Source organism: Trichechus manatus, unplaced genomic scaffold, assembly GCF_000243295.1.
Source record: "Trichechus manatus latirostris isolate Lorelei unplaced genomic scaffold, TriManLat1.0 scaffold00151, whole genome shotgun sequence".
Lineage (NCBI taxonomy): Eukaryota > Metazoa > Chordata > Mammalia > Sirenia > Trichechidae > Trichechus > Trichechus manatus.
In genome coordinates, this window is record NW_004444087.1 from 5,714,676 (window position 1) to 5,736,768 (window position 22,093).

At 48.6% G+C, this 22,093-nt stretch overlaps 1 protein-coding gene across 2 annotated transcripts in view; it reads left to right on the forward strand.

The window, feature by feature from the left end:
* Window positions 1-544: 544 nt before the first annotated feature.
* Window positions 545-22,093, forward strand: part of DTX2 (deltex E3 ubiquitin ligase 2) — a 36,773-nt gene continuing 15,224 nt past the window's right edge. Inside the window, exons 1-4 of one of the 2 annotated variants that reach the window (XM_004385944.2) lie at window positions 545-830; window positions 2,728-3,358; window positions 11,869-11,993; window positions 19,075-19,224. In XM_004385944.2, the coding sequence (XP_004386001.1) occupies window positions 563-830; window positions 2,728-3,358; window positions 11,869-11,993; window positions 19,075-19,224 (1,174 nt within the window). In that variant the 5' untranslated portion in view covers window positions 545-562. The remainder of the gene's footprint in view (window positions 831-2,727; window positions 3,359-11,868; window positions 11,994-19,074; window positions 19,225-22,093) is intronic. The other variant, XM_004385943.2, reaches the window with a different exon arrangement.

The window sequence follows — 22,093 nt, forward strand, 5'->3', positions numbered from 1 at the left end:
AGGTTGTGTCATCTGCATATTGCAGGTTGTTAAATTAAGTGTTCCTCCAATCCTGATTGGTATAATATAGTGATAGTATATGTTACAAACAAAAACTTTCTTTGAAAAGCCCTTACATGGGTATTAGGGATCATGATAGCCTCCTTATTCCACAGAACGTTTGGGCTGACTCATGAAAATACGTACAGTATAAATGCATATACTAAGTAGTTGGGTCAAAGGGAAATTATTGGAAAAATATAGAACTGGGCTAATGAGTAGCACCTAAACTCTACTACATCTTCCTAAACATTGGAGAGGAAGATGTGCTGTGCATGTGCAGTTGGAGCCAGATGGGACAGAATTGAAATGGTTTCCCTCAGTTGGTGTCAGAGTAAGAAGTAGAAGAGATTGCATTGATTTGCCGTTGATTGATCTAAACACTGGGTCTGGTAGAGCTATTGATGTGTCCTTGTGTCTGTCCTGTTTACAGGTCTGCGGGAGACACTGGGCAATGAACCTGAGACTCCAGCCCAGACTGGTCTGAAGCTGTGTGCAAAAGCAGAGGGAGTCCTAGAAAAACATGGCCATGGCCCCAGGCCCTTCCCTGGCTCAGGTGTACACCAGCCCCGTGGCAGTGGCCGTGTGGGAATGGCAGGACGAGCTGGGTACTTGGCACCCCTACAGTGCCACTGTCTGTAGCTACATTGAGCAGCAGTTTGTCCAGCAGAAGGGCCAGCGCTTCGGGCTGGGGAGCTTGGCCCACAGCATCCCCTTAGGCCAGGCTGACCCCTCTCTGGCCCCTTACATCATCGACCTCCCCAGCTGGACCCAGTTTCGCCAAGACACTGGTAAGACCCTTTCTTTAGTATATATCTGAGTGTCTGCTTTGGGTGGGGCGCTCTGCTAGGTGTTGAGGGTACAGGGTTCAAGAAGTAAATCACAGCTTTGTCCCAGTCCTGAAACACACAGCGTTGGGAGGCGGGTACTGTGGATGCTACCACACAGTGTAGGGTGTACCTCTTAGTAGTAGCGGGTGCTGTAGGAGCATGCTGAGGAAGCCACCCCAGCCCCTGCCCTCTTGTCTCCCATTTTGCTGGCCTCATACACAAGAACTTGAGGGTCTGGTGGCTGGACAGTCTGTCGTGGAGGCGGTGCTCCGCAGTAGTCATGAGGGCCTGATGATGAATTCAGGCTCCACTGCTCAGTAGCTGTGTGACTTAGGCAGAGGACTTTACTTCTCTGTGCAGTCATGTTTGCTTTTGCTTTTGTTTTTTTTAATCCATAATGTGTTTTGATGAGTATTACTGAGAATGGGGCCGCCGATTTCCTCCCAAAGCTGTGCTGTGTCCTGCTAATCCAGTGGTGTTTTTCCTCTGGGGGCGATTTTACATCCCTACTCCCCACCAGGGGACATTTGGCAATGTTTGGAGCCTTTTTTATTGTCATGACTTGGTGGGAGGGGTGCTATTGGCATCTAGTGGGTAGTGGCCAGGAATGCTGCTAAACATCCTACAATACGCAGGACAGCTCCTCACAACAAAGAATGATCTGGCCCAAAATGTCAATAGTTCCAAGGTTGAGAAACCTGCTTTATTCCCCGTCAGCAGCATCCTAGAGTCTCTAAAAACTACGGCTCCTAATCAGTCGATGCAGATAAAAGTCCTTGCCTTCATAGTGTTGGTTGCCAACCTGGAAGGCCAGCAGATACAGAATACGTAAATTGTGCACTGTGTTGGGTAACAATAGGTGCTAAAGGAGGAAAATGCAGTCGAGTGAGGGAGGTGGGTATAAAGTGTTGGGATAGGTTGAGTGGCTGGGGCACTGAGAAGGGACTGAAGACAGGCCTAAAGGAGGGCAGGCAGGGGCAGGTCCTGCAGAGCTTTTCAGTCCCGAGAAGCGACTTTTATTCTGAAAAGAGGAGCCATTGGCAGCTTTTGGGCAGAGGAGTGACCTAATCTGACTTGGGGTTTCAGAGTGTCCCTCTGGCTACTATGGATGAAAGGGCTGAAGTTGAGAGACCAAGCTAGAAGGTAATTGCAAAAATCCATCTTCGGGCAAGAGCTATTAGAAGCGTAGCTCAGATGGTTTTCTTTTTCATCTTTAGGTTTGCTTTATTAAGTCTATGATAAACCGACCGTAGGTGTTTCCCAACAGTTGTGACTTGAGAAGTCAAAGGGATGATATGAGTTACACAGAGTTTTAGAGACATAGGTAAAGTTTATGGCATAGTATGTGAAAATAGCAGGAAATGTTTTCAGTATGCTGGTTTTAACTACTTAAATATATATCCCTAGAAGACTAGATGGGAAGAAATATAATATAAACTGTGTGCTTTCTCCTGGTGGTTGGATGATGGGTGATTTAATTTTCCTTATACTTTTTTCAGTTTTTTAAAAATGAGGATATATAAGTTTCAGCATTAGATCTTTAAAAGCCTCATTGAATCTAAGCCATAGCTGTCCATTGACCTAAGCTTCCAACATACCCCTCTCCTGCCCAAGAGTGCTGATATCCCTGTGCCACTTGACTCCTTTGGGCCATGGTTCTTGACCTTTAGAGAGTGCTCTATCCATCACCCCAAAATTTGGAAAGAGTAATGCCAGCTATTGGATCAAGTAACAGCACAACAGTATATATGCAGTGATCAAAGTTGTTTATTTTGGTTATGCAAGAAAGAATGTTGAAATGCCCTTTGTTGGGGAACTGGCAGATTAATGGTTTACCTGCAACTTTCCTTTTAAACAGGCACTATGCGGGCTGTGCGGAGGCATTTGTTTCCCCAGCATTCAGCCGCAGGCCGAGGCATTGTCTGGGAGTGGCTGAGTGACGATGGCTCCTGGACAGCCTATGAAGCCAGCGTCTGTGACTATCTGGAGCAGCAGGTGGCCAGCGGCAACCAGCTTGTGGACTTGGGTCCCCTGGGGTACAACTACACTGTCAACTATGCCACCCACACGCAGACCAACAAGACTTCGAGCTTCTGCCGTAGCGTGCGGCGCCAAGCAGGGCCCCTGTACCCGGTGACCACCGTCATTGCTCCACTGGGCCACACAGGAGTCACCTGCTCTTGCCACCAGTGCCTCAGTGGCAGCGGAACTGGCCCCGTGTTAGGCCGCTACCGCCACTCCATGACCAACCTCCCCTCGTACCCTGTCCCTCAGACCCCCCACAGGACGACCATTGTCTTTGGGGCTCATCAGGCCTTTGCCCCGTACAACAAGCCCTCACTCTCTGGGGCTAGGTCTGCACCCAGGCTAAACACTACGAGCCCCTGGAGTGGGGCACCTCCCACTCTGGGGAACCAACCTGTCTACCGCTCCAGTCTCTCCCACCTGCAGCACCTGCCCCCAGGATCTTCCACTTCTAGTGGAGCCAGGTATCTTGTGCTATTGCTGGTCATTAGGTCCACAGCATGTGCCTTGTCAGCAGGCTTGTGTTTCTGCTTTTACTTGGCTGAGAAAATCCATCTGAATACCTGTGGACTTGGCTCCTGCTCCCTTTGCTCCCTCGGTTGTCCCTGTTAAGTAGTCTCATTTGCATGTGCCACGTGGGTGCTGATGTGCCACAGCTGTCCATGGTCTTGCATCGTACAGAGCCTGCCTACCCTCTGGTTACTCGAGTTCTGTTAGTTGACGCACTGGAGTTGAAATCAGTAATCCTTTCATTCACTTACGAGAATAGGGCTCTCTGTGTAAAGCCAAATTTAAACATCTTTCTTGTGGTGGTGTGCCACATAGCTGTGCTTGTGTAGTTGACACCATTTCAGCACTGTGCACTCATTAACTCCTCTTGTGTGCCAGGCACTATAGATGCAGAGCTGGAAGGTACAGTTCTTGCCCTTAAGCCCACGGCCTGGTACAAGGAGGGCTGCCATCCCAGTGTGTTGAGATGACCAAGTGTTGAGGTGGGGAAGGCATGGCAGCAGATAACAGACAGTCCAGCCCTGAGTGGCTCAGTGTTCGGGAGCTCTCTGAACTTGGAGAAAGATGATGAAATAACAGGCCCAGTCTAGACCAGGTGCATTTTTTTGGTTGTTGTAGTTTAAGTGAAAGTTTACATTTCAAGTGAGTCTTTTATACAAAAATTTATACATACATAGTTATGTGACCCTAATTTCTCTCCCCATACTGTGACAGCACACTCCTCCTTTCCACTCCTGATCTCCCGTGTCCATTCAACCAGCTCCTAATCCCCTCTGCCTTCTCATCTCACCTCCGGACAGAAGCTGCCCATTGAGTCTCATGTATCTACTTGAGCTAAGAAGCACAGTCTTCATGAGTATCATTGTATGTCCCACAGTCCAGTCCAATCTTTGTCTGAAGAGTTGGCCTCGGAAATTGTTTTAGTTCTGGGCTGATAGAGAATCTGGGGGCCATGCTTTCCAGGGTTCCTCCAGTCTCAGTCAGACCATTAAGTCTGGTCTTCTTACTAGAATTTGAGTTCTGCACCCCACCTTTCTCCTGCTCCATCAGGGACTCTCTGTTGTATTCCCTGTCAGGGCGTAGACCAGGTGCATTTGAAAGTGAGAAAACCCACTGGGTTTGGCCAATGGGTGGATGCTTCTAGGTTGGTCTGTGACTGGACCGGCTGAAGCTAGAGGCTTCGTTGTTAATCATTATTGGGAGTGTGGGCGTGGAGAACATTGTGATAATTCAAATGTTAGCATGGGGGCTGCTTTCTGAGAGAGTGACCCAGTGGGTAGTGGCTGATCGTGTGGGCCTTGGGCTGCTGTTTTCCCAGATAGGCAAACTTCGTGTTCATCTGGGCTGATGTTGGCCAGTCAGCATGTCACCTGACTCCATCCTTGCCCACTTTATCATGTTGAGGGCTCAAGCTGCACAAAGTGGCTGAGACCACTGTGGCAGCTTCTTGGGTCTCCAGTATTTTTGCAAGCTGGGTTTCAGAGAACCCTGCCAGTTTGTACAAGATATAGTGACAGGAGCTACCATTCGTTGAGAACACATTATGTGCACGCCCTGTTGAGCAGGCAGCATGAATGATTTCAACACTCCTCGTAACAGCCTTAAGGTAGATAGTATCTTCAACTTACAGATGAGCAATTGAAGCTCATGAGGTTGGCAGCTCAGCTAGCAAGTGCTGGAACTGGATCTAAAACCCAGGTCCCAAGAGTGGACTCTATGGCACACATGGGGAGTTCTTGAAGCTCTTCTAAAGGTAGAGGGATTAGGAAGGCTGAAGGTATCTTGAGGGATGCGTGAGAAGTCCTATAGACCCAGAGGAGAGTAAGGAGCTTGGATGGGTCAAGATTTTCCTGGGAAGCTTTTCCTGCGAGTTGGGCTTATGGATCTGAGATCTTTCTGGAATTGTGAGTACAGGGAGATTTCATTTGGGCCTTGCCTGTGAACTTCCATGTAAGCATAAGCAAGCAGGGCTCTGTGGTATCCCAGCCACACCCTAGGCTCAGTGAGGTTCTCCCTGCACCTCTTACCCTCAATATGTGGGTCAGTCTCTTTTAGAGAAAAGTGTGATAGAGCTGTCAGTCCAGCTGGGGCTTCTTAGGTTCTTAGAAATGACTGAGGCAAATTTCTAAATAGTTCTAGAGAGTTCTAGACCCTGGGATTGATTGAGCCAGATGACTTAGTGGGCTTTATTTCTTTCTCTTGGTAAGGGGCTCTCTGATTGGTTTCCTATGAACACATCCCCAGTTCTATTTTTCTCTGGGGTCTCCCCTCTCCCAGCCTGAGGGCCAGCAGAGACTGCTGATGTGACCCTCCTGGTGCAGGTCAGGCAAGTTCCAGGAAGGAGGGTGATTAGGCCAGACTGTCTTACCTTCACCTTCTGTGCTGGGACATTCGTGTTGCAGCTTGCCCAGCATTGTAAGCCAGGAGGGAACCAGGCCAGCAGGCTCAGTTAGTTGAAACTGCCTCAAAGGGCATGCCTCCTGGGGTAGGTGTACATCTTTATTTCCTCTGGCTCTTCAGAGCTGGGAGGGGTATATAATTCACTTGCACAGGCCTATCCATGGTTTGAAAAATGGGTTACCCACACCTAATTTATAGCGTGGGCCTCCTCAGTTAACCCTTCTCTGATGGGTGTTGTAGAGGCAGAATGGGCCTGCTGAGGATTGAAGAAACTTGGCAACCTGTTCTCCCTAAGGGCTACGGTAAAGTTCTCAACTCCAGGTGAATGTCATCAGGATGAGGTGAAAGTTAACCATGTATATGGTGGCTGGGCAGGGTGGGCAGGTCTAAAGACAGCTGTGGCTGGGGAATCTTGTCCTTACTGGTAGCTATTGGAAATGCCATTTTTGCTGGTGAAATTTGTGGAACCTATGTGGTTTTAAATCACCTCTTGCTCAATCTGGGTAATACACTGGCTGATAGATTTCCTTGTGCCCCCTGGGAGGTACGTCACGGGTGACTGAGCTGCTGGGTTTGAGTAAATTTCCTGGTATCTGAAGTTTATCCCTTTAAGCACTAAAACTTGTGTTTAATCATGTTGGATGGAAAACTTCCCAGAATGTGTCATGCACGTTCTTGCCTTCTTTAATAGAGGGTGTGACTTCTTGTTTAGTATTTTGATGACTTGGGCAGTAATTATGACCAGCAGTCACACACAGCTCAGTGATGTGGTTAAGCCTATGGGTGCTTTGCCCCTGCATTAAATGGCCTTAGAAGATGGCTCTCCTGGTTTGCTTTCATCTGCTGCTGTTCTTCCTGCTTCTGATAGCTCCGCACACCCTGCTGCTGTTGGCCAGCCTATTTTGGCTGCTGGCAGTCTTGTGTGAGTAGAGTCCTGGGTTGCAGGCGGGGCCTTGCTCCTGACTCACTGTAGACCCTTGGGTCAGCTCTGTTCTCTTTCCATGTTTCATTTTTCCCCTTTTAAGATTAGGGAGTTGGACTGGTCAGTTTCTGAAGTTTCCTTTTGCTCTAATATTGCTATGGTTTTCAGGATTTATGAGGGCCCTGCAGGAAGGCGCCTGGTGGCCCTGAGAGCTTTGCTTTAGCTCCCTCTGTTCCTTTGGGTCCTGGACAACAATGGACATTTGTGTTGGGCTTCAGATTGAGCCTCACAGCCACCCTGGGAGCCTTTTGGTATTATCCTCACCTTATAGCTGAAGAAACTGAAGCTCAAAAAGAGGACTCAATACGCCCAGGCCCCACAGCTTTAAGTGGAAGCTGGCACCAGGAGCTGGGTCCCCAGACTCCACATCTTGTGCTCATTGTCCTGCATCATGTGGTCAGAAATTCCTATGTTGGTGCTGGCTTACCGGCCAGAATTGAAGATCTTGGGGAGCTAGAGAGACACTTTGGTTTCCTTACTCTCCAGCTTCCTAGTGTTGCTCCTTACTTTAAAAAAAAAAAAAAAAAAAAACCAAACCCATCACTGTCAAGTTGACTCCAACTCATAGCGACCCTATAGGACAGAGTAGAACTGCCCCATAGGGTCTCTAAGGAGTGGCTGGTGGATTCGAACTGCCAACCTTTTGGTTAGTAGCCAAGCTCTTAACCACTGTGCCCCCAGGGCTCTGTCCCTTGTTTGGGACTGTAAAGTTAGAAGGCTAGAAGTCCTCATTTCTCATGTTAGACCTCCATTTGGAAACTCCTTGAGATGGTCCCAGAGAGGAAAGCCAGGTGGAGCTGTTAGGTAGGCCCAGGAACAATAACAACAACACAGACAAACCTGGTATGTGGAGTTGATCCTGACTCATGGTGACCATAGGGTTTTCAGATGGTCCGTAGAGTTTTCAATGGCTGATTTTTCCCAACAGTAGATTGCCAAGGCCTTTCTTCTGCGGTGCCTCTGGGTGGACTCAAATCTCCAACCTCTGGCTTAGTAGCTGATCACTTAACTGTTTGTGCCACCCAGGGACTCCAGACCCAGGAACAAGGGAAGGTTTTATTTTGTTTTGTTTTCTTGTTGTTTGCGAAGAGGGAGGGTTCCTGAGGCCGTGATTAGAGAGAAGAATTCCCAGAGAAGGGCACTTAATGGGGCAAATGATGCCCCACATTGGGGAACATTCTGTCATCAGTCTGAGCCCTTTGAGGATGGAGGGGGTGAAGGTCAGGGTCAGGGACCTCTGAGGTTCCATCCAGCTCTGAGAGTCCCCATCTTGAAACTACTGGATCCTTTTGACTGTTCAGTTCCTGCTGCTCAGAGCAGGAAGATTTATGGGAGAGGAACTAGGATAAGCAGTATGGGGAAGTGGCACAATTCTGAGGAGCTTACACAGAACTTAGTCATAGTTCCTGGTCTCTGGTTTCAGGGTGAGATATCCGTTGGAAGCTTCACTGAATGTCTGCTATCTGCTTGAGTTCTTGGTGGTGGAGTTAGGCCATTCCTCTAAAATACGCACTTCTTCCTGGTAGAGGAAGACCCTACTTCCTGATTTTTTTTGTGGAGTGAGGCAGTCAGGGACCCATCCCTGTGGGAAACAGTGCCTAGCCCACTAACTTTGTGGGGTTGTAGAGCCGAGCTTAGATTTTTTGGCTTCCAGTTGCAAGAGCGTCCTAGGACTCACGCTTAGTGCTCCCTGTAGAGTTGGTTTCGGAGACCTGAGCTGGAGAGGAATGGGGACTGGGCCCAGAGAGAGGAGGTGAAGGATGCTGGGAGGCTGTGTCTCTTCAAATTCCTTCACTTATAGGACCTGAGAGTTGCAAAGGTCATCAGAGATTAACCACCTTCCTTTAAAAAAAAAACAGAGATGGAGAAATGGGCTCAGGAAGGGAGAAACTTGCCTGAAGTTAAACAGAGTTTTTAGAGGAACCAAGACCTTAGCCCAGACATTCCCCCTCCCTCCCACTGCATTATCAGTGTACTCTAGATCCAGTTCCAGCATTCTTTCTGGGCTGGGAGTAGATGAGGAGGCCAGAAGCTGCTATTTGAGTAGCACGGCCACTCAGGTTATCCTGTTTGGGGAGAACAGTTAAGGAATTGAAACAAAACAATCTCATTTTGTTGCTCAGACAGGTATTGGAGCTCCTGCTCTGCTCCAGATTCTGTGCTAGACTCTGGCAGCTTCAGCCCCAGCTGGGTATGAGGTTTCCTGGTTTGGATCAGAACCACCCAGCTCCTTGGAAATCTCCACCAGCGGGATCGGTGACCTGTGGCTGGCAGCAGGGAAGGATCTGGGGAAACTTCCAGGAGCCATTTGCTGTAACCAGGCAGTGACTGGTTTGCTGACAGCTCTAAGGGGTAGCCCAGCAGCCTGGAGCCAGCTGTCATTTCTGGAGCACCTTCTCTGTCCCTGGCTCTGGGCTGGGCCCTGGGAAGAAAGGTGAACATGCCTAGGCCCCGTCCTTGGGGAGCTCCAGTGCAGGAGCTATGTGAAAGAGTTCGATAATCCGTATTACATCATGTCTGATATGGGCAGGGTTGGATGGGAGGGCCCAGGACTGGAAGAGGGAGGAGTTGGCAGAGGTCTTGGGCATCTACACCAACTGTTCTCCAATGCAGGGCTCCCTCTTAAACCATAATGGCATGGATTTGTTATCGTTTTTAAAAATATGATGACTTAGAATCAAACGAGAGTCTTGAAAGTAGACAGGGCAGCCCTACGAGCTTTACCGCAGGGATAGGAAAGAACACTGCTGTGGGTGGGACTCTCATCTTTTTACAGAGTTTCAAGAATAAAGCTGTCCAAAAATGTCTTCCTGAGCAATTCAAAGTCTCTGAAGACAACCCTAAAAGAAGAGCTCAAAATGTTTTGAGCTTGCTAGTATCATCAAAATGAGGGCTTTAATAACAAAAAATTAAGACCAGTTGCTGTTGAGTTGATTGAGACTCATGGCAACCCCATTAAAAAACAAAACCAAACCTTTTTTTTTGGTTACTTTTTTTTTTTAATTGATGTAATTAAATGAAGCTTACATTTCAAGTTAGTTTTCCATACAGAATTTTTTTTTTTTTAAACATACATTGTTATGAGACCCCAACCACTCACCCCATTCTGCGACAGCACACTCCTCCCCTCCGCCCTGATTCCCCACGAACATTCAACCAGCTCCTAACTCTCTCTGCCTTCCCCTCTAACCTCTGGACAGAAGCCCCCCCTTTGGTCGCTTATATCTACTTGTCTAAGAGGCACATTCTTCGCAAGTATCACTTTATGTCCCACAGTCCAGTCCAATCCCAGTCTGAAGAGTTGGCCTCGGAAATTGTTTTAGTTCTGGGGTGATGGAGAGACCAGGGGCCGTGCTTTCCGGGGCGCCTCCAGTCTTAGACCATTAAGTCTGGTCTTCTTACTAGTATTTGAGTTCTGCATCCTGTCGTTCTACTGCTCCATCAGGTACCTTCTGTTGTGTTCCCTGTCAGGATGTTCATTGGTGGTAGCTGGGCACCATCTAGTTCTTCTGGTCTCAGGCTGATGAAGTCTCTGGTTTATGTGGCCCATTCTGACTCTTGGGCCAGTACTTTCCTTGTGTCTTTGGTGTTCTTGTTCTTCGTTCTCCTTTACTCCAAGTGGTTGGGACCAATTGATGCATCTTAGATGGCCGCTCGCAAGCTTTTAAGACCCCGAGACGCCACTCACCAAAGTAAGATGCAGAACATTTTCTTAATAAGGTAAAACAAAACCTTTATTTTGAAATAATTTTAGACTTAAAGAAAGGTTAAACAAAAATAATACAGAGTTTCTGTATACCCCTCACCCAGCTTCTAATGTTACCATCTTTCATAACCACAGGTACTAAATCACTGGAGTCAGAAAGTTGCATTGGTTCAACACTGTTAACTAAACCAGAGACCTTTTTTTTTTTTTTTACCTTCACCAGTTTTTCCAGTAATCTTTTTCTGTCCCAGGATCCTGTTTAGGATCTTATCTAGCATCTCATGTTGCATCCAGTTTCATGTCTCCTTAGTCCTTCAGTCTGTGACAGTTCATCAGTCTTTCTTCATTTTTCATAATCTTGACACTTTTGAAAACTTACTTCGCCATGTGTCTCTGTGTGAGCTTGTCTGATGTTTTCTCATGATTGGACTGAGGTTATGCATTTTTGACAGGAATACCACAAAAATCATGTTGTGTCCTTCTCAGTGCATCCTATCATGGGGTTCGTGATGTTGATTTGTCATATTGGTGTTGATCTTGATCACTTGTTAAAGTGATTTCTGCTGGATTTCTCCATTGTAAAGTTAACTATTGGGAGTCCTTGAGTTGTGTAAACAGTTAACGAGCTCAGCTGCTAACCAGTTCATCCAGAGGCACCTTGGAAGAAAGGCCTGGTGATATACTTCCGAAAACTCAGCCATTGAAAACTATGGAGCACAGTTCTACTCTGACACACATGGGGTCGCCATGAGTCTGAACTGACTCGACAGCAACTGGGTTTAATTTTTTTAAGGTGCTATTAAAGCCCTCATTTCGATGAAGCTAGCAAGCTCAAACCATTTTGAGCTCTTTTTTTAGGATTGTCTTCAGAGACTCTTTGAACTGCTCAGGAAAACATTTTTATTCTTGAAATTCTGTAAAAAGATGGGATTCCCACCCGCAGCAGTGTTCTTTCCTATCCCTGTGGTAAAACTAGTAGGGCTGCCCTGTCTCCTTGCCTGCTGTTCCTTTCCCCCTCCCTAAAGCCCGGCTTCCAGTTTTACTTAGCCACACTTAAGAAGCCTCAACCTTGACTTTAGCCTAGTATGTGATGCTCTGTCAAGTATCACGTGGGTGTCTTCCTTGTAAATGATAACAGCTGTGGGCTTCATTTCTTAAGTGCTCAGATTCTCTGGGTTAGTTTGTGTCTGAGAGTGGTAAAATGTGGATTTCTTTGTTCCTCATTCCACATACCCTTCACTCCTCATTCACAAAGTGGCAGCCATGAAAGTAAAACCTTGAAGGAGCCTGGGCAGCACCAGTTAATTCATAACCAGTCAATTCTTGTTTTTGCTAAGTCAGGTCCACATGTTAAGCTTTGTTCTCTTTTCCTCCAGTGCCACCCTTCCCAGCGGTCCCGCCAGCAGCCCTGGGAGCGTCCCCGCCAGTGTGCCTGTGCACGTCCCCGCCAGTGTGCCTGTGCAGATGCCAAAGCCCAGCAGGGTCCAGCAGGCCCTTGCAGGTAGGTTCCCCACTCTCAGGTTTAGGAACAAACTGCCCAGCAGGACTTGGTTTGGGACAGGGGAGAGTGTATGTGGGGTGAGGGGCAGAGGAAGAAATGGTGGGGTGGGGGCTTTGTTACCCTCAGTTCCCATGGAAACCTGAAGACTCCTTGGGGAGTAAGGCCTCTTTCTCGTGATGGTGCAGCCCCAGTGAGTGGGCTGGGCACCCCCTGCATGGGCTCTCTGTGGCCAGGTTCTATGGCGGTCGGTGCCTGGGTGTGGATCTTTCTCTACCTTTTTAATTTTTTTGTCACACTGAGTTATTGTTAAAGAGTCACTTTTCTGTCCTGAAATGCTTTAGGCATTTACTTAAAGGGGCCCTCTGGGGAATTCATAGAATCGTAGTGGCTGTGGTTACATCTTGAATAAGTTCCTTTTGTGTCCAGTTAGATCTTTTGTTAACCATACATCTTGGAACTATTTTTAAAATTCCCTTGACAGACATGAGGGAGCCACTGAAAGTTTTTTTTTGTAACTAATGGGAAATTTAAAAATTAATGCAAAGGAAGACAGAATAGTATAGTGAACCTCCATCATTTAAAGGTTGTAAAGGGACTAAGAAAATCAGAGTTTGTGTTAGGGAGTCACTGTAGTGACATAGGATAGATTAGAGGGGACAAGACTGGAGGCAGTGTCATGGATTGAATTGTGTCCCCCGAAAATATCTGTCAACTTGGCTAGATCATGATTCCCAGTACTGTATGATTGTCTACCATTTTGTCATTTGATGTGATTTCCCTGTGTGTTGTAAATCCTATTACTATGATGTTAATGAGATGGATTAGGGGCAGTTATATTGATGAGATCTACAAGATTAGATAGCTTCTTAAGCCAATCTCTTTTGAGATATAAAAGAGAGAAGTGAGCAGAGAGACATGGGGACCTCATACCACCAAGAAAGCAGCTCTGGGAGCAGAGCATGTCCTTTTGACCCTGAGTTCTTGCACAGAGAAGCTCCTAGACCAGGGAAAGATTGATGACTAGGACCCTCCTTCAGAGCCAAGAAAGAGAGAAAGCCTTCCCCTGGAGCTGATGCCCTGAATCTGGACTTGTAGCCTCCTAGTCTGTGAGAGAATAAACTTCTGTTTGTTGAAGCCATCCCATTGTGGTATTTCTGTTACAGCAGCACTAGATGACTAAGACAGGCAGGGAGGCCAGTGTGGAGCCAGTGAAGGCCTGCACTAGGGCAGTGGGTGGGGGTGGGGGTTAGGTAAAAAATTCAGAGGTAAGATCCTTTTGACTTGGTGATTTGGATTAGTTGTGAGAGAGGAGGAGGAATAGGATGAGGACTGCTGGTATATACAGCTGTGACTGGCAATGCCATAGTAATGATGACAGTGAGGAAGGACTAGGGACTTTGCACGTATATTAATTTATTTCATCCTTATAACAATTTTGTGAGTAGGTGCCATTACTTCCCTTTTACATTTGAGGAAACTGAGGGCTCATGAATTTAAATAACTTACCCGAGGCCAGGTAACTAGCACTTGGCAGAGCTGGGGTTCTACTGCCGGCAGTCTGGCCCGAGTCTGGGCTCTTCCCCATGAGACTCTGCTGCTTCTCCAACGCTGTGACAGGAGCACTGGAAGGGAAGGTGATGAGTGCGGTTGTAGACGGTGGAGCTGCAGGTGGTGCTGTCCAGGAGGCAGTGGAGTTTAGATGTGGTGCTCAGAAGAGTGGGCTGGCCTTTGCCGGTGGAGAATGATGAACACCAGGGAGTGTGTGAGTTCCCCATGGAGACTGTAGGTAGGGAAGGGACCACGGGTGAAGCTCTGTCCAACAGCACAACTAAGGAGGTGGCCAAAGAAGAGGTGCCCATGGAGGAAACAGAAGAGTCACAGAGATGGTAAAGACTGGGGAGAGCAGGGCTGGACAAGCCACAGGGGAGACAGTGCCCAGCAGGCCCTCTTCAACCTGCTCCAGCTGCTGACCCATTAACCTCTGCTGGGGCAGAGAGAAGAGAGTGAGCAAAAATGTGACTAGAAAGTTGCTGCCCAGTTTAGGTCTTCTCGTGGTGTCAGATGTTGTAGGGGAATTGGGCAATACCGAGCGTGTATGTGTTGTTTTTGGTGGTGGTGGAGGGAGTTGGGACCAAGGTTGTCAGTAACAGGCTTGGCCCCCATATTTGTATCTGGGCTCTGAAAGAGGCAGAGGAGAACACTGTCTTCCAGGACCTCTGCCTGGCTGTACTGAGCCTTTGTGGCTAGGCCTGATGTGTATAATCTCTAAGGCTTTACTACAGTTGTTAAATAACCTTTCTAAATGGCTCTCAGAAATGGTAGGATAAGCCCCACCCTATCTCACTACCTAGGAATATTGAGTAGCACTTACTTCCTTTTCTCTGCCTTTGTATTTATTATTTTAAATAATACTTTACTGTGTTTTTGGTGAAGATTTACATAGAAGTTTAAGTTCCCATTCAGCAGTTTCTACACAAGTTGTTCAGTGATGGTTACATTCTTCATAATGAGTGAATATTCTCATTTTTTTTCATTCTGGTTGTTCCATTTCCATTAACCTAGTTTCCCTGTCCCACCCCACCCCCCCTTACATTCTCATCTTTGTTTTAAAGACATTGTTGACCGTTTGGTCTCATATAGGTAAATTTTTAAAGGAGCACAGCACTTACGGGGAATATTCATTATTTTGTGAGCCAGTCTGTTATTTAGCTACAAGGTGACCTCAGTGGTTAGTTTTGGTTCAGGGTTTGAAGAGTATCTCAGAGCAGTAGTCTCCAGGAATCCTCCAGTCTCAACTAGTCGAGTAGGTCTGGTTTTTTTTTAGGAATTTGAGGTTCTATTGTACATTTTTCTCCCATTCTATCAGGGTTCATCTGTTGTGGCCCTGATTAAAACAGTCGATAGTGGTAGTCAGGCACCATCTAGTTCTTCTGGTCTCAAGGTAGATGAGGCCATGGTTCATGTACACTGTTAGTCCTGTAGACTAGTTTCTTCTTTGAGTCTTTGGTTTCCTTCTTTCTCTTTTGCTCCGGACAGTGGAGACTGATAGTTGTATCTTTGATGGCCACTTCCAAGCTTTTAAGACCCCAGATACTGCTTGCCAAATTAGAATGTAGAACATAACTTTATGAACTATATTATGCCAGTTGACTGAAATGTCCCATGAGACTATAGTCCTAATCCTTCAAACCCAGAAATCCGATCCCGCGAGGTATTTGGTTACGTCTAGCAACTATCTGTAACTGTGTCCCCTGTGTTCTTTATTATGTATATGAATATATGTGTGTACACATAGACGTCCATGGATATGCATACATCTATATATACACACACATGCGTATCTGTACACGTATATGCCTACGTACATACATACATTTATACCCATACATAATATTTTTTGGTTGTTTCAAAATTATATTTGCCATAGCAATTATCAACAGGTCCTTTTTTCTTGTGTACTTTTTAGTGACATCGTTTTATCTTCATCAGGCTGTGTATTTTCTCTGCTTTTAAGGTTGAAGACCCTTTTCAGGCTGGGTCCTCAGGTTGCACTTATGTCCCCTGTTGCCTTGGTTCTCAGAGTAATCCTGGAGATGGTCAGCTATTTTAACATCCACCTTACTGATAGAGGGGAACAGACCTCAAAAGTTCAGGAACTTGGTCTCCAGCTAGGAAATGGTAAAGCCAAGACAGGAGCATGTCGCAGATTGCTGCCTCCCCTATACCCAAGGCTCTGTGGTTTGTACCTATTGATGGGCCCTTGTCTAGGGCACCAGGGAATGAGAGGATCACAGCACAGTCCCCAAGAAGCAAGGTCTGGAGACTGCCCTTTCTCATCCTCGGCAATGTTTATGGATTCAGGAAAATGCAGCAGCCACAGTGAGGTGAGCATTTGGGCATATGGTTTTGCAGGTAGATTTACAAACAGGTGGTCATTTTGCAGAAGAACTTGTGCAAAGTGCCCCTTTTTGAGATGGCTAGATGGGACAGGTGCTGTTGCAAAGCCCAGCCTTCTGTATATTACTGGGCCAGGGCAGATGCCCGCCCTGCCCCACCCCACCCACTCTGCCTGCCGTAGTGGAAGGAAGTAGTGTCAGCGCTTTGAACTGATGCTCAGGGACGATAAGCAACCTGCCCAAAACTGTTCTGCCAGTAAGTGGCAGCGCCAAGCTCTGAATCCAGTTGTTGAGGTCAGGGGAAGGAGGACAGTCTCAGACCCTAAACCCTGGCCCCCAGATGAAAGATTTACCCTTGGTGTTAGAAAGGTAGTGTTTGAAAATTGAGACGTGAGAATCTGACTGTGTATTGGGCTTTAGTCTCCAGGGGTTCTAACAGGTAAAGTGGGAATCCTGTCAGATGGTGTGGAAAAACTGTGGCTGTGCAAGGTATTGAGGTTATTTGGGGAGTGTTAGGCGTTTCGGGTGCTATTCCTGAGACCTTGCAGCTGAGGAAGATGTGCTGGCTCAAGCTTGGTGCACCTCTCCTCCACCCTGCACACTGATGCTTTGGTGAAGTGTTGGATGTAGGAAATTTTCAAAAGATGGTAGACCCACAGAGTAGGCTGCTCTCTCATCCGGCTTCCAACTTGACACATTTTTGCCCTGCAGACCTGTGATTTGGATTCAGGGTCTAGCATTGAAAAGGGCCAGAGTGCTGTTCAGCCTGGCCCCTTGGGCAGATGATGGTGGCCTCAGGATGGAGGGACACCCAGTGGTGGTCAAGGATGTATTTATTTGTTCCTTAGCCCACATACAATGTGTGCCTCCTGTGGCTCAGGTACCACCCTGGGTGCCGGAGATGCAGCTGTGAACAAAATCCTGGCCTTTGTGGAGCTAGTGGTGGAGAAAGACAGCCAACCAACCAGATATATGAGTAGTTCCAGGTGGTGAGACGTGTTAGAAGAAGAGTAAAGAAGAATAAAGGAGATAAAGAGTTGGAGGGTATACAGGGTGTCTCTCTGACTCTGCCTTTCTGGAGGCCAGCTCTAATTCTAACTCTAAATAGCCTCTCTGACACCAACCGCAAATGCAGCATTTCTTTGTCTGACCCTAACCACCTGGAGCTAGGTCTGATCTCACGAGTTAAAGGACACAGTCCACCAGGCTACCATGTCTGCCTGAGACTTCAGATGCCAGCCACAAGCTTGGAGATCTCCAGGTCCCCCTCACTGCTGAGCTGCTGGCTACAAATCGAGTTTTTTTCCCACTACCCCCTCAGGTCCCCACGACACCCTCATTCGGACATGCTGACTACATATTTGCTGGCTACACCCTTGGGTTACCAGCCATAAGTTCAGAGGTTCCCAGCTCCCCTCACTTCTGACCTACTGGTTCCCACTACTCCCTCGGATTTGATACTTCACTAGAATGACTCATAGAACTCAGGAAAGCACTGTACTTATGATTATAGTTTTATTATAGCAAAAAGGGTACAAATGAAGAGACCCATGGAGCAGGGTCTGAGAGAGTCCCCATTGTGGAGCTTCCACGTCCCAAAAAGGGACGTGTTACTCTCCTAAGCACTGATATCTTTCACCAACCAGGGAGCTCACCAAGTTTCTGTGTTGAGTTTTTGTTGGGTCTTCATTTACGTAGGCACGATTGATTGAATCATTGCCCATGATTGAACTCAACCTTCTAGCCCTGATTCGAGAGTCACTTCATTAACAACCTGGTAGGTAGGTGTGGTGTGGAGCCCCTCCACAAATAACAAAGACCCCAAACCAAAAGACCGGTTGCCATGGAGTTGATTCCTACTCACAGTGACCCCATAGGACAGAGTAGAACTGCCCCATGGAGTTTCCAAGGATGTAAATCTTGACAGAAGCAGACTGCCACATCTTTCTGCCATGGAGCAGCTGGTGGGTGCGAACTGCTGACCTTTCGGTTAGCAGCTGAGTGCTTAACCACTGTGCCACCAGGGCTCCTTACAAAGACTCCAGTCACAGGAAATTCCAAGTGTCTAGAGATTACCTCAGGAGCCTGGTGGTGCAGTGATTAAGCACTCGACTGCTAACTGAAAGGTTGACGGTTTGAACCCACCAGCCACTCCATGGGAGAAAGATATGGCAGTCTGCTTCTGTAAAGATTTACAACTCCATGGGGCAGTTCTGCTGTGTTGTATAGAGTTGCTGTGAGTTGGAATCCACTCAGTGGCAATGAGTTTGGTTTTGGTTTGGTTGGAGATTACTTTCCAGGAACCAGGGACAAAGACCAAATTCCTTGAGTACATCTTACCACTTTGGGTAGGTGGCCTGGGAAGGTGATACTTGAGGGGAGGGTCTGAATGAAGTGAGGATGCTGATAGGTATTGGGGAAAGCAATCCAGCTAGAGGATACAAAGGCCCACGGCTCTCTTAAGGAAAACCATGCCTGCTCCCATTCTCCCCCACCTCTCTGCCACTTGTGCCTGCTTGGCATTCTGTTCACCTAACATCCAGTTCCTGAGAGAACCGTATTTGTGCTCAGGAACAGCCTTGTGGTGGTGGTGGTGTTGCATTAACTAAGCGGGAGCACAGCCAGAGCGCAGGTCAGCACAGAGCCTGGCCTGAACCTCGGTTGTCTGATGCCTACTTTGTCTCCTGCTGAGTGGCCACCACCGTTGGTTGGGCACACACCTGCCTGGTCTCAGCTGTGCTACCCAGGCTGTTGACTGGCCTCTGCTTCTTTCCCTGAGCTGGGGCATTTGTCAGGTTGGGAGTATTTGTTCGTCCTGTGGAGGCCACATGGCCGGTCCTGGTGAATCCCACAGTCCCCTCACTCCTATGTGTCACCTGGTGGGGGCAGCACTGCCTGCCCTGGCCTTTTCATGAGGCAGAGGGTAGAGGGGGAAACGGGGCTATGTGGGATTGCCACTTCCTGCCCAGGCCCCATCCTGCGCCCAGGCCCTGACCAGTTTCTGAGGATTCAGAAAGCTACCCTCAGGGAGGCCCCTAAGGAAAAGCACTGAGCTTCTTTGTGGGCCCCTATGGCTTTTCACCGTACTGTCTCCCTGGACTCTGGGTTTGTTGATGTCACGTGCTGAATGACTCCTTTTAATGTTTCTCCCCCTCTCTGCATGTCTGATCTTGCACCCCGTGTAGGCATGACGAGTATTCTGATGTCAGCCATTGGACTCCCTGTGTGTCTTAGCCGTGCACCTCAGCCCGCCAGCCCTCCCGCCTCCTGTCTGGCCTCTAAAAGTCACAGCTCAGTTAAGAGATTGAGGAAAATGTCCATGAAAGGTAGTTCCTGTTCACAAATGCTCTCTGGCCTTTGCTAAGCCTCCCCCGAGTCTTGCTGCCTCTGACTCTCTCGCATCGGTTGTTCTTCCTTTAGCTCCACGGCCCTTTTCTCTTTCCTTGGCCCCTTGGGGTGATGCGCTTCTTGGCCCCATCTTCCTGCCTTCTGCTGCAGGGGTGGCCCCTGGGGAATCTCTGTTTTCCACTTAAGACCCAGAGTTCGGGTCTTCTCTTCTTGGCACAATTCAAATGAGGGGCTTGTTCTCAAGGACCCTGTGACTTTGTAGACACAAAGGTGTGGGGCAAGGCCTTGCACTGGCCACCAGCTTAGGATGGGGGACGACTCTGTCCGCTTCCACTGGGGCTAGTGTGTGTCTCAGAAAAGACACCAGGCAGAATCTAGTCCTGCTGTCCTAGCCCCCAGCCCCATCTGATCCCCTCCGTGGGGCTACTTCAGAGGGGCTTCCTGATGACCACTGCCCTGCCTCCCGCTCGACAGGAGGGAGGGATTTCAGGACCATGGAAGGTGTTGCTGAGTGCCAACAAGAGTTGTGTGGGTAGGAAGTTAGAATCTCTCTAAAGCTGACTGTGGCTTAGCCTCCATCATTTGGCCATAGACTTGCAGATGCTAAAAGCCAAAGTGACCTTTGAGAGGGTGTGGCATTGTGGAAGGAGCAGGACTTCAGGTGTGCCAGTCCTGGGTCTCAGTCTTGGCTGCATCACATACTTTGTGATCTTCTGCATTTTTCTCCGTTTATAAGCTGGGTGCCACCTGCTTAGCAGATTGGTTGTGTAAGGAATAGGATATATGCACCTGAAATATCTGGTGTGCAGTAATGGTGGCACCTCACATCGTGTGCATCATCTGCTCTGATATCCACCCCCACCCCACGGGAGAAGAGGGAGGCCCAGGGAGGGGCAGGGTTTTACTTACCCAGCAATCGGGGTGGAACTTGACGATCTACACCCCAGTCCAGGGCTCTGCACACTCCTTTCTTACCCTACCTCGGAGGTAGAGATGGGACCTGTGGGCAGGGCAGGCAGGCAGCTTCCTACAGCACTCAGGTTTTTGCCCAGGAAGAACACAGGCCAGCTGTCCCTTTAATGGAGTGGATGATCACTTGGCTGGCCCCCTTTGAGAAATGTGGCTAGTGGAAAGCTACTTAGAGTGCTGAAAGTCTGCTGGGGCAAGGGGCAGGGGGATGAGATGCTGAGCTGGACCTCACCAGAGGTAGGCCAGGAGCTTATCTGGGCAGACGGGGTCTTGGGGTTCATCTGGACAGTGGCCTGTAGCCACCGGGCTTTTCTAAAATGCCCCTCCCCTCAATCGAAGCAGAGCGTCCCAGTTACCAGGATGGCCACCCTGTGCCAGTGGTCATTGTGTTTTGGCCTGGCTTTCTCAGCACGGTGACCAGAGTCAGGGTCCGGGGGTGGGGAGTGTGTGTGTGTGTGCGTGTGCGCGCGCGCGCGTGCGTGTGTGAGTGTGAGTGTGAGAGACATCTGTAGCTGCCTTTCAGATAGTAGCAACTAATCCCTTTACAACAATTGCAGCCTTGGTATAGGTGTTGCGTTTCCACTTTTTAGACAAGGAACTGACACTTAGAGGTGACAGAATTTGGTCACTTAGGAGAGCCAGAATTAAACCCCAGGTCCCCTGATTCCAGCTTCAACCCTCATTGCTGCACCAAGCCACCTCCCCTCATAACTGTCACCTGGAAGTGCAGCTGTTGCTCCCTCAGGCTTCTGAGTCTTTGCAGCCCCAGGCGATTGGCCATGAGCCTGTGTTCAACTGAAGCCCCTGTGGTCTTGAAGGCTGGGACGATCAGCTCCATGGTGATCTTGAGGTGGAATGAGGAGCTGCTGTTGGAGTCGCTTTCTCAGGCCTGTGCCAGGCTCCCTGGTCCCCTCCTGGGTTCCCACATAAGCTCTGCTGCGGTTCTCATGATTCTGCTGCTGCCCCTGCCGCCTTGACAACCCCCAGGCTGTGCTGATTTTGTCTCACTAATAGGGGTGGGGGGGTTCTGGAGTAGGACTTCCCCGCCCTCCCAGATTCATGCACATGCATGCACAGAGGGAGATGGGATACTCAAAGAGGAGTTGTGGGGAGGTCTGGGGACCCCAGCTACATGTGGGGCAGTCAGGATGCACTTCCTGCGGCATCTCGGCCGCTTCTCAGAATCCCTCAGCGTAGGAACCAAGTGGTTTAGGACTGAGATCCCATAGTCCATAGAGACAGGTGTGAGAGGAGGCTTTCAGGTGTATCTCATCCAGCCTGCCAGAATTTATTTTGCCCCATTTAAACCAAAAGTGAAGACAGGACTTAGTTCTGAGGGGCAGGTGCCTTGGCCTTCAGAATGAGTCTAGACTTTTTGTGTGGAATTCAAGACCATTCAAGAGCTGCCCCCACTGGACCTCTCTCCTTGCATTCCCAGCATCCTCTAGGTACTACCCCTGACCCTCAGCCACCGTGTCCAGGGGATGCGGGGGGCTGTTGGGGTGGTCAGCAAGCACATGGTGCTCACATACTGGCACCCAGTACATGTTTGACTCCTCAAACTAACTTCTCTGGCTGAGGTTTTCATACAAGAATAATGAAAGTTAAATAAATTATGCTGCCAGGACCTGCTCCCATTTGGTTTGTCTTAGCAGTTGTTTTTCATTCTTTCGGGCACATTCCAGAGAGCCTGGGCCTGGTGTCCTGACCGACTGGGCACAGGTGTGTGGCTGCAGAGCAGTTGTGGCTCCTGAGAGCTGGGATGGGGCTCTCAGCCTGCCCCTCATCTGCCCCCACCAGGGCTCTTGGGCAGGCCTGGGCCACAAAGGGTGGGCTGGCTGGGCAGAGCTCTGGAGCATTTGCACCTGGCGCAAAGCCTCTCTTCTC